We start from the raw sequence: 16,534 nt of genomic DNA, 5'->3' as shown, positions 1-16,534 counted from the left end.
GCAAGCAACTTTGGATTAAACCTAAAGTGGAGACTAATTCAATTTTTGAACTTCAAAAATCAAAACCTAAACCTCCTATAGGACGAGTCAACCTCTCATTTTCATCATGCAAAAATGCTGATGATGGTCACAATATTTTTGAATGATTTTGCTGTATTTTAATGACTGTTAATTTGCAAGTTTTAAACTTTTAATTCAGGAATTCCCAGCACTAAAATCTTGCTGACTGCATTTGAGCTGATGCTAGGCACTAGAGAAATCCTTTAATCAATGGAAATTTTTCAGAGACCTCAGAGAATCCAAGTAAGTAGATGCAAAAACAGACTGCAAAATTCTGACTGACTTTCATGAAGCCCTTTAACACCTTGTTTGCACCTGCTTAATAAAACTGTATCCCACAGTTCTTTGAACCAGGGACTGGTTTGAACTCATCACAAGCTAGGAGTAAAAGAAGCAAAATACATTCCCACTAGAAGCAAAAATCCTCACTGCAAATTTGGCAACACCTTTGAGTTTTGCACCAGATAAATTCATTAGGTGTATATTTTTCTAAACTCAAATCAGATAGTACCAGAGGTGGGAAAACAAATAAGCCTGGATATGCAGATGGACACACCAGAAAGCAGTTGCATGATTTGGCAACTGATGGTCAGCAGGGCATTTCTTCCAGCTGGTCACTCCTTCCCTCCTTCTGTGCTTGTTGAAGCTCTTACCCTGATTCCAAAACTACAATGTACACGAGAAAACACTTCTGAGTCACTCTCAAACTGGCAATAGCGAAAGTGTCTGCAACATTTTCTGCAACACTCCTAATGTTGTCTCGGCATCAATCCTAATGACTTTACTGCTCAAGGCCATCATATAGCACACATGAAATGAAAAGAAAGGGGAAATTACAAAAAAAAAGTTCTTTCATTTTAGTTGAACAGTTTCCCAAGCACTTACCATTGGGCGATGGCATCATGTCTTTGGCAATTTGGGCTTGCTACTGAAGGCAAGGACTTAAATTGGTTTAATGGGCCATGGGCAGGCCTCTTGCCTCCTTGGAAGAAGCTCACAGCAAGGGGAAGGTCAGACAGGCAGCAGATACAAGGCACTAGCTTGCCCTCTCCCTACCAGAAAAGGACAATCATCTCCAGCTGAAGTTGAAGCATATTCTGTCCTCTGCCATCAGCCAGGGGACTAAGGGCAGCTGGGTTGTGGGTGTGTATTTCTACTTAAAGACAGGAAGGCCCACCTGTCCACATCAGGTGATACTGCTGAGGCTAAGTAACTTGCAAGAACTGGTAACTGAATTAGCTTCCTTTGCTTTCCCCTTTCCCTTTTAAATCATGGCTGTTAGATTGCAAGCCTTTAAATTTTGTATTCATTTAGCAAAATTATTATGGCACAAACTTTCATGGACTGGAATCCACTTTATCAGATGTATGAACACAGATTAGCCTTTAAGGTGCTAAAAGACTCTTTGCAAGATGACAACAACAACAGCCATAGCCATTCCCCGTTCCCAGGGAACTGTAGTTCTGCAAGCGTGAGGGCCATCTAACACTGAATTATCAGCACCCTCACCAAACTAATTCCCGGGATTCCTTAGGTGAAGCCATGATACTTAACACTGGTACAAAAAAACAGATGTTTACAGCAGAGCTAGGATGAGCTTATTGCGCATATGTAGGGCAGCCAAAACAACATGAGGTGACTATTTCAGGATTAGAAGCAACAGGCAAAGGTCTTCTTAAAAAATAAGGACAATAATTTTAAACAAAATGTTTCCATGAGCCAAATATTCTTTCAATAAGGTCTCTCTGACAGTCTCTCTTAGCAGCTTAGAGTCTACTTAGAACAATTGCCTAAAGCTAACTTTAATTGGAGGAATATCATGGGGCGGGGGTGAATGTTTGCATTATAATCAGGAGTCACTGGACAATTGGAAGGTACCAGCTGACCTTGTTCAGAAATGGAAATTTCTATCAAGTATGCTGCTTAAGTGACTTAGAACCTATTTGCATATGCAAAGAACTAATTAAAGCATGGCTTGAAAAAAGGAGACTCCCTACCCATGAATATAGATACCACTGGAGCCAAAAGCTGTTTGGCTTGGAAATAGTTTGATGAACTCAGAGGACCATAGATCCTGGGTCAGCGCTCTGAAATGAGATCAAAGTCACTATTATTAGACAGCACTTAAGAGATTTCTAGAGAAAGCCACTTTTCCTTTCCAAGACATTGGCTCTCATCAGACCCTACCTACCCCAAATCACACTTCCCACCTGACCACTGGTGCTTAGAAAACTAAGAAGAATGATTCCCATGGTGGGAATGGCAATTTTTGCTAATCCTAATTCCTAATACATTGGGAGAAATTTCTACAAAACTTTCAGATGGATAAAGTGATACCAGTTTGTAACGGAAAATCTGACCTACAAGCCCAAGATAGGAACTGTTCAATTGGATCCGCCCCCACCGCCTAGCACTGCCCTTGTCAACCAATGTGTTGAAAAAGGATTGGATTATAAAGGTTATCCATTACGCAGTCAGCGGCAGGCGATTTGGTACCAGGAGTGATAGTCATTTTCAGAAATGCATGTGTCTGAATGTGCAAAGCAGCACTTTAAGAGTTGCAAACTTTCTCTACTGCCAAGGTGGCTGCGACTGATGATCATACAGCCTTGACCTAGTTTTTAGGCCACCACCTTCACGGCTTCTCTCCCTGCCCCCCACTGCATAGATTTGCTCCTCGTCCCCAGAAGCAGGTGTTATAAGGTAAAAGGTGGCATCACACCAGGACTACCCTCTACCACTTGGCAGTACATCCTAGACTTCCATCCATCTTCTACTTTAACTGGCACTGTGTAATTAACTTTCAACCCACCTCTTTTCCCTTAGTAAGAGAGGCTGCCATAGTCACATCTAGGGTACAGAAGAGGAAGCTCTGATGGTGGCAGCTTAAAGTTTTCACTGCTGTTCTTTATTAACCAAAAGTTGAAAGGTTTATAAAGCGGCTCAACAGACAGCAATGTGACTGTAACCACAACTTGCTTTGGCCATTATTAAAATGTGATTAAAAGCTTGTCAGATTAATATTATTGATTAAAAATTAGAGATCTGCAGAAGATCTATAAATGATCTGCCATAGGGGAAGATGGCAAACCTAGAGAAGTTAAATCTCTGGTTTCCAGAGGGCACTGAGGGCAGATCCATACCATATATTTAAAACACATCCAACACACATTTAGCACACATGACTCCCCCCCCCCCAAGAATTCTGGGAACTGTAGTTTTCACTCAGAGCTCCAATTCTCAGCATCTGCACAAAACTACAGTTCTCAGGATTCTTTCACATCTGACTGCATAATGCTTTGATTTCCTTTTTTGTTTTCTGATGTTGTCAACACTATTCCTCCAATGAGGTTTGTCCCCATGAACATTTTTTCCTTGTAACTGATGCTGGCAGCATGGAAAAACTGCATGTAAATACAGAACCAGATCCTAAGTTCCTGTTGCCTAGGACTGCCATTTGTCCAGAATTTCCCAGACATGTCTGGGATTCATTTGTCAGAAATAGCGTCTGGGCGGAATTTCTGAAGATTGGGAAAACCCTGGTGTATAGCAACCCATGTTGGAAGTGTTGATTTTTTTGGTAAATTTCCTTAATATTTTTTTTTTAATAGCGAAGCAACTATGGAAAAAAGAGAAAAGTTTCAACAACTTTTGTGTCTGGATTTTCACTTTTTGAAATATGGCAATCCTATTGTTTCCAGAATTTTACTGGGAGATTTCAGGAGTAAATACATAAGCAGCCTTTCACTGAGTCACATTGAAATGTTACCTTAATATGGGAGAGTTAACCATTAGCTTCTCATGAGGCTGCATTCTAAATGGTAACAATGAGGATTCCCAACTCTGTTAGCCATGAGAAATGAAGCAGGGAGTTCTTCCTCCCCAGAATAACTAATTGAAAATAAGAGTGCGAATCTGCAAATCGCCTGGATGAAAGTGACAAAAGTTGCTGCCATCTGGAGTCTGGTCAGTGGGCTGTGCTCAATGACTTTGAGATGTCATTCAGGTTCTTACTGGAGCATCAACATTCCAAAACCTCACAGCTGGTATCCTCAGTAGAAATGGGGAGAAAATAAATAGGATAGGGATGAAGCTAATTTCCCTCCTCCTTTGACTCCAGCTCTCATAAATACATACAGCTAGAGACACAGTGCTAACTGCAGAACACAATGGCAGGGATTCAGAGTTGAAAATGCATAATGGGGTTGGCACAAACTGACTCCCATGCCCTCTTCTCCCCACGGGAGTCTTCCAGCCTCCCAAAAAAAGGCTTGCAAAGTTGCCTTCACCCGATTTTCAGCGATATACCTTTCCCGTGACATAGTCTACCCCATTAAGCAAGGGGAGAGCAGGGAGGTCTACTTGTACCAGCACCATTCTAACCCTGATAAAAAGGTAAAGGTACCCCTGCCCGTACGGGCCAGTCTTGACAGACTCTGGGGTTGTGCGCCCATCTCACTCAAGAGGCCGGGGGCCAGCGCTGTCCGGAGACACTTCCGGGTCACGTGGCCAGCGTGACAAGCTGCATCTGGCGAGCCAGCGCAGCACACGGAACGCCATTTACCTTCCCGCTGGTAAGCGGTCCCTATTTATCTACTTGCACCCGGGGGTGCTTTCGAACTGCTAGGTTGGCAGGCGCTGGGACCGAGCAGCGGGAGCGCACCCCGCCGCAGGGATTCGAACCGCCGACCTTTCGATCGGCAAGCCCTAGGCGCTGAGGCTTTTACCCACAGCGCCACCCGCGTCCCCTAACCCTGATAGAATGTGTCAAAACTCTCTTTTTCCTTGCAAGAAAAGCCTACCCACACACTTGCCATGTGGCAGAAGGGAATAGCAGCACACATATCAAGGGGGGGGGGAATTATGTGCAGTGGGAGCCAACCGATTCTGTTCATTCTATCTTTGTTATCTGGATTAGGACCTGTGCTGGCAGGATGAATCGGGCTCCTTCCTGAAGCAGATGGACTAGTCAGAGTTTGTGGCAGGGACTTGTCCAAAAGAACACTGCACATATGTACACAGATCTTCCCACCTCACACCAAGTGTTGGGCACACCCTCTTGATTAGACAGGCCATTTTTCTTCTAAGCATCTGGGCACCAGCAAATCTTATTGCTGTGTCAGAAGAGATTTTGCCACACACAAATGCATCATTGACACACCAAGGCAGACTCCAGTCATTAGCCGCTGAAAGAAAGAAGCTGCCCTGCATTCAAGGTCCTTGTCACATGGCAATAAGAAATGAGCTGCTTGTTCAAAGGTAATGGTTCTATAGGGGCAGAGAAAATGAGGGCCACCTAGGAAGAGGAGATAAATACAAATGCCTTGCCTCAAACTGTGGCACTTTACAGTACGACCCTGGTCTGCGAGTAAGTTGTTTTAAAAAAACGCTTCTCTAAGATCTGGTTTATACAGTGGTACCTATACTTAAGTACTTAATTCGTTCTGGAGGTCCGTTCTTAACCTGAAACTGTTCTTAACCTGAAGCTCCACTTTAGCTAATGGGGACTCCTGCTGCTGCTGCTGCGCCGCAGGCGTGCTATTCCTGTTCTCATCCTGAAGCAAAGTTCTTAACCCGAGGTACTATTTCTGGGTTAGCGGGGTCTGTAACCTGAAGCGTATGTAACCCGAGGTACCACTGTACAAACATCAGCTAGAAGCGGTGAGGTGAGCTGCACCATGCCAGGCTACACATAGGGGGCATTCACACACTATTTTGGGGGGAGATTTTTCAAATGCAAAGCCACCCTGTAAATTCTCTGACACCCTCAACACATTACAAACTTCTATCCCAGCCCTCTCTTCACTATTGCCAGTGATGTGGTTTTTCAACTTGCAGGAAGCTTTTTAAATATTCAAACTTGTGACCCCACTCTGCAATGATGCAGTCCATTATACTAGATGCTGCTCAATTGGTGCTAACCCATGACAGGGCCTCTTTGGTGGCAGTTCCCCATTACGGAAGACCCTCTTTGGTGAGGTGCTCCATCTCCCACATTATTGACATTCAGGAGGGATTTTAAAACATTCTTGTTCAACCAGGCATTTAATGGCTGAGAGGTATTATTCCTGGCAATTTTATATTATTAGCTCTGAGGGTATGTGACTGCTTTCAAATGTTTTTAGATGATCTTGTCATTATAAATGTGTTATAATTAAGTTTGAACTGTACTGCTTTACTACATTGTTTGCTGCCCTTGGCTCCTTTGGGAAAAGGGCCGGATATTTAAAAAACAACAACAAAAATCCAGTAAGACAGACTAGTATTCTATCACTTGCTTAGTTAGACCATTTGCTTTGAGCCATCTAGTTCACTAGATAGGATTGTACAAGGCTTATCTGCATGCTGTGGTGGGTGGTTTTCAAAATATGCAATATACTGGGCACTTTATCTTATGAATTCCCAATCCAAATGAGACATGTATTTTTCGACTAGACACAGAGAACTGGGCCGAAAGAGCAGTCTGTTCTCTTGTGTATAACCACTGAACATAGTCTGATGCTTTAAGTAGAAGTTCAACTCTTGGCTGTATTAACTTTTTAAGCAGATCAAATCAAGCAGTCAGGGACTTCTTCAGGGCTATTTACACGGGACTTTAATCAATTTGCTAAGTGTTTTACAATCCTTATATTATTATTATTTTTAAAAAGAAAATCCTATGAGAAAGAGTTATTCATCCAATTTTACAGATAGGGATCCAAAATATGAGAGTGAATGGTTTGTCCTAAGCTACCTAGGGATTTTTTTTAAAGAACTGACTAGAGACTGGACTCACTGAGCCATGCTGACATTTGACATTTTTCTACTTCCAGAAGCTTCACTGCAACTAGTATAACACTACAGGTGAAGCTCATGATTCCCCCCGAAGGCCTCTTCTCAAAGTCTGTTTCTCAAACCTGATGCCCCTTTTCCAACTGTCTCACTTTTAAGGGTGGCTCTTTCTCCTCATGGTCTTTGAAGTGTAGAAAGACAAGGGATTTAAGCTCCAGTGGCACTTTGATTTCAGATTTACAGTCCACTTCCCTAATAAATCCCATGCCACACTTTAATTCCTCAGAGGGAAAGAACGTGTGAGCCACAGAAGGAGAAAGTAGAAACTGTTTATTTCCATCATAAAGATGCCTTTTAATATTTTAACATAAATCAAGCTGTGCTTTATGATGATAATAAATTTACCAGAAGAAACTTCATTTGCTGCCTGAGGCAGCAAAATGATTCAATTTGTTTAGTTTTTAAGCACAAGGAAATGCAATTGAGTCGGGTAAGGTACAGCTGTTTTAATTGACTTTTCGGAGAACACCTAGTGCTACAGGAAGCAGGAGGCTAATACGGAGGGACAAGAGAAGACAAGGATTACTCCACGAGCTGCTGCCAGCATGGATGCCCCCCTGAATGCCCCCCTCCCCTTTGCTACTTCTGCCAACTGATCCGTCAACAGAAACTAATTCAAGATACACTGCCTTAATGTATGCAGGAAAAGGCCAAACCACAACAGATGCATAATCTGCATTTATTTCTTTATGCCTTTCTGAAAAATAATTACATACAGGGACAAGCTGAGGACACAGAGCAACAAAGTGCCATAGTGAAGAATTGTTACATTTTAATAGGCAATTAAAAATATTGTCTCACGTTAAACCAGATGGGAGAAGGTATCAGCCACTGCATCATACTCAGCCAGGTTGAGCCCTGGATTCATAGAATCGTAGTGTTGGAAGGGATCCCAAGGGTCCTCTAGTCTAACCCCGAGATGCAGAAATATCAGCTAAAGCATCCATGACAGATGGCCATGCAACCTCTGCTTAAAAACCTCCAAGGAATGAGAGATTCTACCACCACCCCATCCCTTGGGGTTCTTGTAATAGTGCCAGTAAAATAAACACACACACAAACATACATTTTATCCATCTTGGTCAACCTCAATCTCTCTCATGTTTTAAGGCATATTGTGATACTAGCATCAAACTTTTCCTCCTCTTGTAGGGCTTTCACCATTAATTGAGGTAGACACCTCCACTGCTCACATACTGAAGGCACCTGGGAAGGTACATCAATACAAATCCATCAGAAAACAGGAAAGGAAGTTCTTCAAGGTGAGAGAGGAATGGAAGGTACTACTGCCAAGCCATTTCAAAAGTGCTCTTCCTATTCATGCAGAGAGAAAAGTCATCCCTGACTGTCAAGTTTCTTTTGAAATCAAAGAGGAAATTTCACATTTTATAACCTTTGGAGCAACATAAAAGGAGAAAAGATATAATCTAAGCCAAAAGGGCACATAATGCCACATGGGATTTAGATAAAAGGGGAAGGGAGAAATCCCAAATGACAACATATAGCTGAGGTGGTGGGGATGGGGAGGCTGTCCAAAGGACACATTTCTTGTGCAATACAGGCAATTAGCATAATTGTGCTTTGTAGTGCACCTTTGACAAGATGGAAAACAGAACTGCTAAAGTAGCAGAAGTCCCAGACTAGGCTTGCTGTTTGGCTGTAACCTTAGCAATTTGTCCAGCTTCAGCTTTCTGTGAAACCCAGTGCTTTCTGTTCTTCTGAGATGGCTCGTGGAGAAAACGAAAAGGTGTGTCAGAAGAGAAGAAACCTCTTTGAAGATTGCCGGTGAAGACGTGCATTAAGTGACCCATATTATCTTGAGAGTCAAAAGCACAGAAAAATTCAGTGACCGCTCCATGGGGCTGAAGTAGACACAGTGCTTGCATTATTCAGCACCTTCTGTATTGTTGGCATCCGTCTATCTCAAGAGGCAATGGGTCTCTCTTGGGGTGAAATCAAACTGTTAGAGAATTAAACCACCTGCTGCTGCTGCTGCAGAGAACCATAACTCATAACTGCTGCCTCCCATATTGTTTTAGCTGCAGTAACAGCACCAGTGTCCTCCCGGGGGGGGGGGCAAGCCTGGGCAGTGTGTATGAAGGTCCCAGGCTGCCCCCGCTCGGCCTCACTGATGTGGTCCAAAGGAAAGCAGAGCAATATGTTTGGCACCAGCTTGGCTGCAGGGGTTGCTGGAGGGAGGCATACAAGATGTCATCCAACAGCCTTAGGGACTCCACTTCAGATTTGTGTAGGGTTTCCTCTTTAGGCTTGCCTTCTCCCGAAGATGTCCTGCACTGCAGCAGCTAAGCACATTCTACAGCCAGCCAAAAATGAGATTGCCACAATGCAATTTCCATACATTTATAGGTCATTTCTCAGGTACATCTATTCTGCTGCTAAAATGCCAGCAGTGATACTATCCTTGCCTGTCTCATATTGCACAAGGGCAGGCTCTGTTTTCTCACTTCCAGTCTGACAAGAGTCTTATAACAGTGATGGGAAAGTGTGACAGAAGGAAGCAGTTGTTAAACTTCTGGACCAATTGTGGCAGGACGGTTCCCATTTCAAATGGATTGTGCACATAGAATCTTAAAATCTGTAATTTTGTTTCCCCTCAACCTGGGCACTGTGTAATTCCTTACCAATTCACTCAGAGACAGTTCTCAGAAACCTGGTGTCAAAGGAGCAGCATCAGCTATCTGCAAGCTTTCAGGTTGTATAGGTGACTCTGATGCACCAGCAAGGACTGCCAAGTACAGCTTGAGATGAAGAAGAGAGGGATGTCATCAGGTTTTATTGTGCCTGGAGCAAACTCCCCCTAGTTGGCAAACATAGCTTTATGCAACATATCAAGGACTTTTGTTATCTATGAATAGAGTTGTGTTACAAAATTTGCTGTGTTTGTTTTTAACACACCTTCCAACAATCTGTTTTTTTGCAGCAAAACCAATTTGATGTTGATAATTATACTTGATAGTAATTTTGATTTATTTTTTTAAAAAACCACTGAATTTCTTAACTCACTTTGATGAAATGTCAAATTTAATATCACAGCTACACCAGGACGGAAAAGGCAAGCATAATCCGGGGGTTTGGAAGATGAAATTTAATAACAGAAAAAGCAGTTCAAACATATTTGAAGTGAAAAGAGTTGGAATTTCCCTCATATTAAAACCTTTGTGACCCATGACCCCTTCTAAGCTCTGCAATCTCCTAAATGCTTTTTGTGATTTCATCACAGAATGATGGTCAGTACTCCTTGTCGGCAAAGGTCCTACAGTCCGAACTACATGCAATCAGGAGCAGACCTGTGTCTTTAAATCCAGACCTTTCCCCATCATGTATAAAGCAGGGAGGGGGAGGATGAGAATAATTTAAAGAGCAAAAGGGATGTGCAGGTGAAGAGAGAAGCTTCCCTGCAGATTTCCCCACCAGGAGTCTCTCTCTCACACTGACTTACTTCTGATATAGCAGCCTGGCCAAGGGAAAAGTGACATTAGGGGACAGAGTATGGGGAATAAGGCACAGGCAAGGGAGGAGTTAATAGCCCCCCTTCCTATCTGCATTTCCTTTATGTTTAGCATAAGACCCCCTCACAAGAGACGTGGGTGGTGCTGTGGGTTAAACCACAGAGCCTAGGACTTGCCGATCAGAAGGTCGGCGGTTCGAATCCCCGCGACGGGGTGAGCTCCCGTTGCTCGGTCCCTGCTCCTGCCAACCTAGCAGTCCGAAAGCACGTCAAAGTGCAAGTAGATAAATAAGTACCACTCCGGCAGGAAGGTAAATGGCGTTTCCATGCGCTGCTCTGGTTCGCCAGAAGTGGCTTAGTCCTGCTGGCCACATGACCCGGAAGCTGTACGCCGGCTCCCTCAGCCAATAAAGCGAGATGAGCGCCGCAACCCCAGAGTTGGTCACGACTGGACCTAATGGTCAGGGGTCCCTTTACCTTTACCTTTAAGACCCCCTCACACACATCTCTTAGATTTACCTGTGGCAGACACAGGTTTCAAGGCACAGTACTAGTCAGATGTAGCTTGAATTTACATAAACTGAAAATGAGGTCATGTTGAAGGCAAAGTGGTGGGAACCTTGAAAAAAACAACCATGAACCTGGGATGAGGTGGGAGGTTAATTTTTAGTGAGCGGGAGTGAATTCTCTTGGCAATTTAGTGTGCTTTAGGGAGTAATGATTGCCTTTATATTCAAACAGAAAACAATGGCTGCATGAATGTCTCTTGCTTTAGCTTCCACTCATGATTTTATTCTCTCTGGTAACACTTACTCATATGATTTCTTCATAAAGACGCGGTTAGGTGCTGCCCTCCACATCTGGCAACACACAGGTGAGGTGCTAGGAAATGAGAACTGTGCTTCTTTTACATGTTACCCATGCAGCACCTTCGTAATTAGCACCTTCGTGCCTGCGATGGAGAGTGCTGCAGTCAGGGCCTGCCCTGCTGCCTCAGGACTGGTGTGAAACAGAGGACCACGGTGATGCTGAAGCGACTCAGCAGCAAAAAAGAACTGTGGAAACAGGCTTTCCCTTCAATGCTTCATGAAATAAGGCTTTGGTGGTACCCACCCAGACTTAACTGCAACCTCCTTTTCACCCTCTGCATAGAATCAAGTATGGAGGGGATTGGGCATTACATACAGAAAACACAAAAGCGGACAGAAGCAAAATGCTCACCAGATGAAAAGCATTCATTTAAATCCACAGTAACATCTATGCATCTGATCCCACATTACATGCAGCAAGGCAGATGTGTGCTGGAAAGACTGTAACAGAAATGGAGGAAACAACAGTAGTATTGGAGTGGGAAGAATCTACCCCTGGGCATTTTCTCCCTCATTTTTTTCAGTGTAGGCTGACCCCACGCCATGGAACATTTCAATGAAATCTGATTCAACTAGTTGTGTCCATCTTTCTCTTGTTTCTTCCCTGTTAGTTGAGGAAAAAGGAGAGTCACCTCAGGGGACATGAGAATGATAAGGAATCATTGCTTGCTTTCATTGGCTGCTTGCTTGACTGGTTTCAGCAAGGCTCACCCCTCCATCACTCTTGAGGGAGAGATGCATATCTGACAGCCTCTGACATATCATAGGACAAGAGAGGAAGACAGTTTGTATGGGAATCTGTGATCAAGGCAAATATAGAGAGATGCTGTGTGACCACAGCAGCCTGGTGGAGTGATCACACTCAAAGCTTTATACTTTGAAGGGGAAAATCTGAATTAAGAACGGAACCGGACAAGCAGCACTGCACCCAAAATTGATAAAGTGAGCATCTAGCTCAAGACGGTATTTTTAGGAGGTGCAAGATCAGAAGGAGAAGTCTCAGAAGTCACCTCCACTTTGATAACAAACACCATCGTTCCATCATTAGAGCTTAGTTTCACTCAATATGATATTTGCAGTCACAAACAGAAAGCAAAAAAGTCCCCAGAGTAGGACAAACCCAATCCAGAATGTGTGCCGGAAAGGGGACAAATGTTTATTGAGCGTGCCATTTCCAAAGATCAACTGAGTGTCTTTTCGGCTGCAATATGCTAAGAAAGCAGGGATGATATACTGGATCCCATTCCCAGCATAGGCTCCAGTAATGCCCACCAAGGACTCTAAATCGTGGGTGCAGAAAGCCACGATAATGGGGGGAATGAGTGTGATGACTGGGAAAAAAATCCTATCTACTACCCACGGGTAGGTTCCCCCTTCCCGGTGGAAGAGCGTCTTCCAATTGTTCCTCAGAGTCACGGCAATTATAGGAAAGTTGGTGCTGATGGTGAAGACAGGAAAGAGGCCCAGGAAGTAGCGGATAACGGCGATATTGACAATGTCACAGCTGGTGAAGTTGAGCGTATACATATCCATGAGAGTCCCGTTCTTGAAGCAGTAGATAGCAGTGAAGGACAAGAGGCTGTAGAAACCCAGGATTAAGGTGTAATCCAGCAGGACCAACTTGTTAACGTGTTTCTTCTTGGAGATGGGAGTGATGAGAGATGGCAGCGAGTGCTGGCACATGAAGGAATAAACGCACACCCCAAAGAGATTGCGGATCCCTGAGAGTTGCGCTAAAGGAGGGTGACCTTCCCCTTTCCCTTTGGAAATCCGGAGAAGGGCTATAATTATCATGACGACAAATGCTGGAAGACAAGGGGTGGGGAAGGAGAGAGAAAAGGAACATGTTGAAGTCAGAGCAGAAGCTATGCACACAAAAACATACATTTCCTCCTCTAATCTCTGTGCTGGATCACTACAGTCTATAGTGCAAGTGATAAGGGGACGACGACACTTGCTTCCCTGGAGAAAGCAGCGCTGCATACAAAGAAAAGATCTACAAGGCAAGGAGATAAATATGTGTGTTCAGCACCAGGCTGTACACTGTGGGTGGGGACTCCAATACAAAAGTACAGTTGGCTATCTTTGAAACAGGGTTATCCAGCAATCACACTTTCTCTCAGGGGCATCTGCCTCGTAGGAAATGGGTTTGACCCATCACAGCTGCTGCTTGAGTCCTCAAAGAAATATAAAATAAAACTGTTGTCTTTGAACTCAACACCTTCTCTTTACCCCAGGGTCCCCAGTCTCATTCATGTTAGTAAAAGTGCACTGAAGACATTTCCTAGCATGAGCATGTACCACTTTGGCGGAAAGGGCATTTGAAAGATTGCTTCTGGGCAGCATAGGAGCGCACAAGAGACAATGCTCATGCCCTTTGGTTTTCACAGCATTTGTTTGAGGAGAGTGGGACTGTATTTTACATAAATGACACAGACAGGAATATTTGCAACTGGCTTATATTTAAATTTAGGGTATTTGTAAAGAACACATTGACATTGTTCTGCATAAGAAACAGCCAAACAAGCTGCCTGGGACTAATCTCAATTGGGAGAAGGTCTAACAGGGACTGAAAAGAAAGCACTGAAAATTGGAGTTGAAATGCAGGCATAAAGCACACACTTAAAGGTAAAGGTAAAGGTACCCCTGCCTATACGGGCCAGTCGTGTCCGACTCTAGGGTTGTGCGTCCATCTCACTTAAGAGGCCGAGGGCCAGCGCTGTCCGGAGACACTTCCGGGCCACGTGGCCAGCGTGACGAAGCTGCTCTGGCGAGCCAGCACCAGCACAGCACACGGAAACGCCGCTTACCTTCCCGCTAGAAAGCGGTACCTATTTATCTACTTGCACTTAGGGGTGCTTTCGAACTGCTAGGTGGGCAGCAGCTGGGACCGAAAGACGGGAGCTCACCCCGCTGCGGGGATTCGAACCACCGACCATGCGATTGGCAAGCCCTAGGCGCTGAGGTTTTACCCACAGCGCCACCCGCGTCCCAAGCACACACTTACTTGACATTTACTACAACAGCATATAATGCTGTTTATTTGCTTGCCGAAAGAAGATTTGCTGGGGCAAGGCAAAGCAGGTCTAATGTCATATATTAAATGTTAGTGATAGTAACAAAAATAGTTTTACTGAGCTAAAATAAAGAATAAATAGGGCCCTCAGATGTGCTTGAACAGGAAGTTGAGCATTATGATGAAGGGCACAAGGACCTTCAGTTTGAAGATTTGTTCCTTGACCGCTGGGCACTCCATTCAGCTCCATTATGTTTTCTAAAACTCTAATGAATTAGCTAATAGGAGTGTGGGATCTTCTTCTCAATCAACTTGGTCCAAATATGCCCCACCCCTTCTCAGTGACATTGTGACTGATCCATTAGAGCAATTAGTGTGCTGCCCACCAATTTCAGTCTGCCCTTAGCCACCACCACCTTAAGCCTGTCTTCTTTCTTGGCTCCAGTCTAGGAGGTGGCCCTAGCTGCTGGCTGCCTCCTCCATCTCAGAGCTGCCTTTGCAGAACTTTGTAGGAAGGAGGTTAGGGACAAATCTTAGTTGGCTTTACCTGTCTTTGGCTCTGCTATACCTACTGTTGTTCTCCCTGACTTAGAATCATAGAATCATAGAATCATAGAATCATAGAGTTGGAAGAGACCACAAGGGCCATCGAGTCCAACCCCCTGCCAAGCAGGAAACACCATCAGAGCACTCCTGACATGTGGTTGTCAAGCCTCTGCTTAAAGACCTCCAAAGAAGGAGACTCCACCACACTCCTTGGCAGTAAATTCCACTGTCGAACAGCTCTTACTGTCAGGAAGTTCTTCCTAATGTTTAGGTGGAATCTTCTTTCTTGTAGTTTGGATCCATTGCTCCGTGTCCGCTTCTCTGGAGCAGCAGAAAACAACCTTTCTCCCTCGTCTATGTGACATCCTTTTCTATATTTGAACATGGCTATCATATCATTCCACCCTACCAATCTTAATGGGCACCAGCAGCCACTGCTGTTTAGTAAATTTCTGCTTAAGTTTCATTTCTGTTAAATTATTTTTCCTCTCCAATCTCCATTTCTTATGCTGACCTTTTGAGCCTTGCGATCATAACAGCCTCTAAAACAGAAAGCAACCATTTTACAAACCCAAACCTGAAGTGGCTGAAAAAAATTAGTTCATTCATTAGGCCTTCATCATTTTGATTGCGAACTTTCTTCTTGTGTAGGTTACAGCCCTTCATGATAGTGTTCCATTGGAGGGGGCAGGGGGCCAAGTCCCCCCCCCCCATTTTCAAGGAGGGGGCCAGGCAACCTCTAAATTCCATGGTGACCGTGTGCACACCATGTACATATGCTGCACGACATGCTGACATCACTTGCACATGCTGCTCACAACACGTCAGCATGTCGCACAGCATGTGGAAATGACTCAGCAAGTCGCTAGGAAGATGCACATGGTGGGCAGCACCAGCCCCCTCAATCACGGGGGCAAGCTGGCATGCTTGTTCCAGAGACTGGCCATTTTGTGCTTGAAAGGGGAACGTCTCCTGCTCCCTGCCTCAACTTGGTGTATTCAGTGGGGAGAGTGGCTGCTTAGGATAACAAATGGGCCAAGATGGGCTGTTTTGGCATTTGTACAAACTGTCTTTAGCTGTGGCTGAGAAACAGAAGCCCCAAACCAATTAATCAGATACTGTAACACACAGAATGCTAATGCACACTTCCACTGCACAGAACATTTAAAGCCATTTAAAAAGACGGACTTTGACAGCACAGCAACCAAGAGAGGAGACACAGGGACTAAAAACTAGGGTGACTACCAGAAAACACCCAATTAACTAGCCACTCACAAGAACCCAGCTAAATCCAGATTTTACAGCAATGCTTGGGCTTATGGGACAAATGCTAGGGGGCTCTTAATTAAATCGACAAGCTGCACATTCTGAAAGGCCCTATAACAGTAGATACAAAAAGGAAGACAGTCCCCCTGTAAATTGAGTAGCGACTTATATTGCCTATGAGTATTATGGAATCAAACCTAAGATACAATATTTAGTAAATTCAAGTGCACTTTTAGTCATGTGCTCCCTCCATTGTAGCTGCCTATGAAGAACCACAAGATCACTCATTGTACCAGGGGCACATATGCTTCCCAGCATCCAGCGTAACTCTATCTATATAAAAGGGGTCAACTGTCATGAAAAGCAGGCCTAACATGTCAAAGCCTATTTTGTTTTCCAGTTCATCATTTGAATACTGACATGCTCACAGAAAAATCTTATAGACAATATATTTCAAGGACTCCACTTTTTAATACC

At 44.1% G+C, this 16,534-nt stretch overlaps 1 protein-coding gene across 2 annotated transcripts in view; it reads right to left on the bottom strand.

The window, feature by feature from the left end:
• Nucleotides 1-12,203: 12,203 nt before the first annotated feature.
• The window catches only part of TMEM104 (transmembrane protein 104), a 73,849-nt gene continuing 69,518 nt past the window's right edge, over nucleotides 12,204-16,534 (bottom strand). For both annotated transcript variants that reach the window (XM_053375824.1, XM_053375823.1), the window contains exon 10: nucleotides 12,204-13,034. In XM_053375824.1, coding sequence (XP_053231799.1) covers nucleotides 12,274-13,034 — 761 coding nt within the window. In that variant the 3' untranslated portion in view covers nucleotides 12,204-12,273. The remainder of the gene's footprint in view (nucleotides 13,035-16,534) is intronic.

This window comes from Podarcis raffonei, chromosome 2 (assembly GCF_027172205.1).
Source record: "Podarcis raffonei isolate rPodRaf1 chromosome 2, rPodRaf1.pri, whole genome shotgun sequence".
Classification (NCBI taxonomy): domain Eukaryota; kingdom Metazoa; phylum Chordata; class Lepidosauria; order Squamata; family Lacertidae; genus Podarcis; species Podarcis raffonei.
Note: the sequence above shows the minus strand (reverse complement) of the source record. Positions and strands in the feature narration are given on the sequence as shown.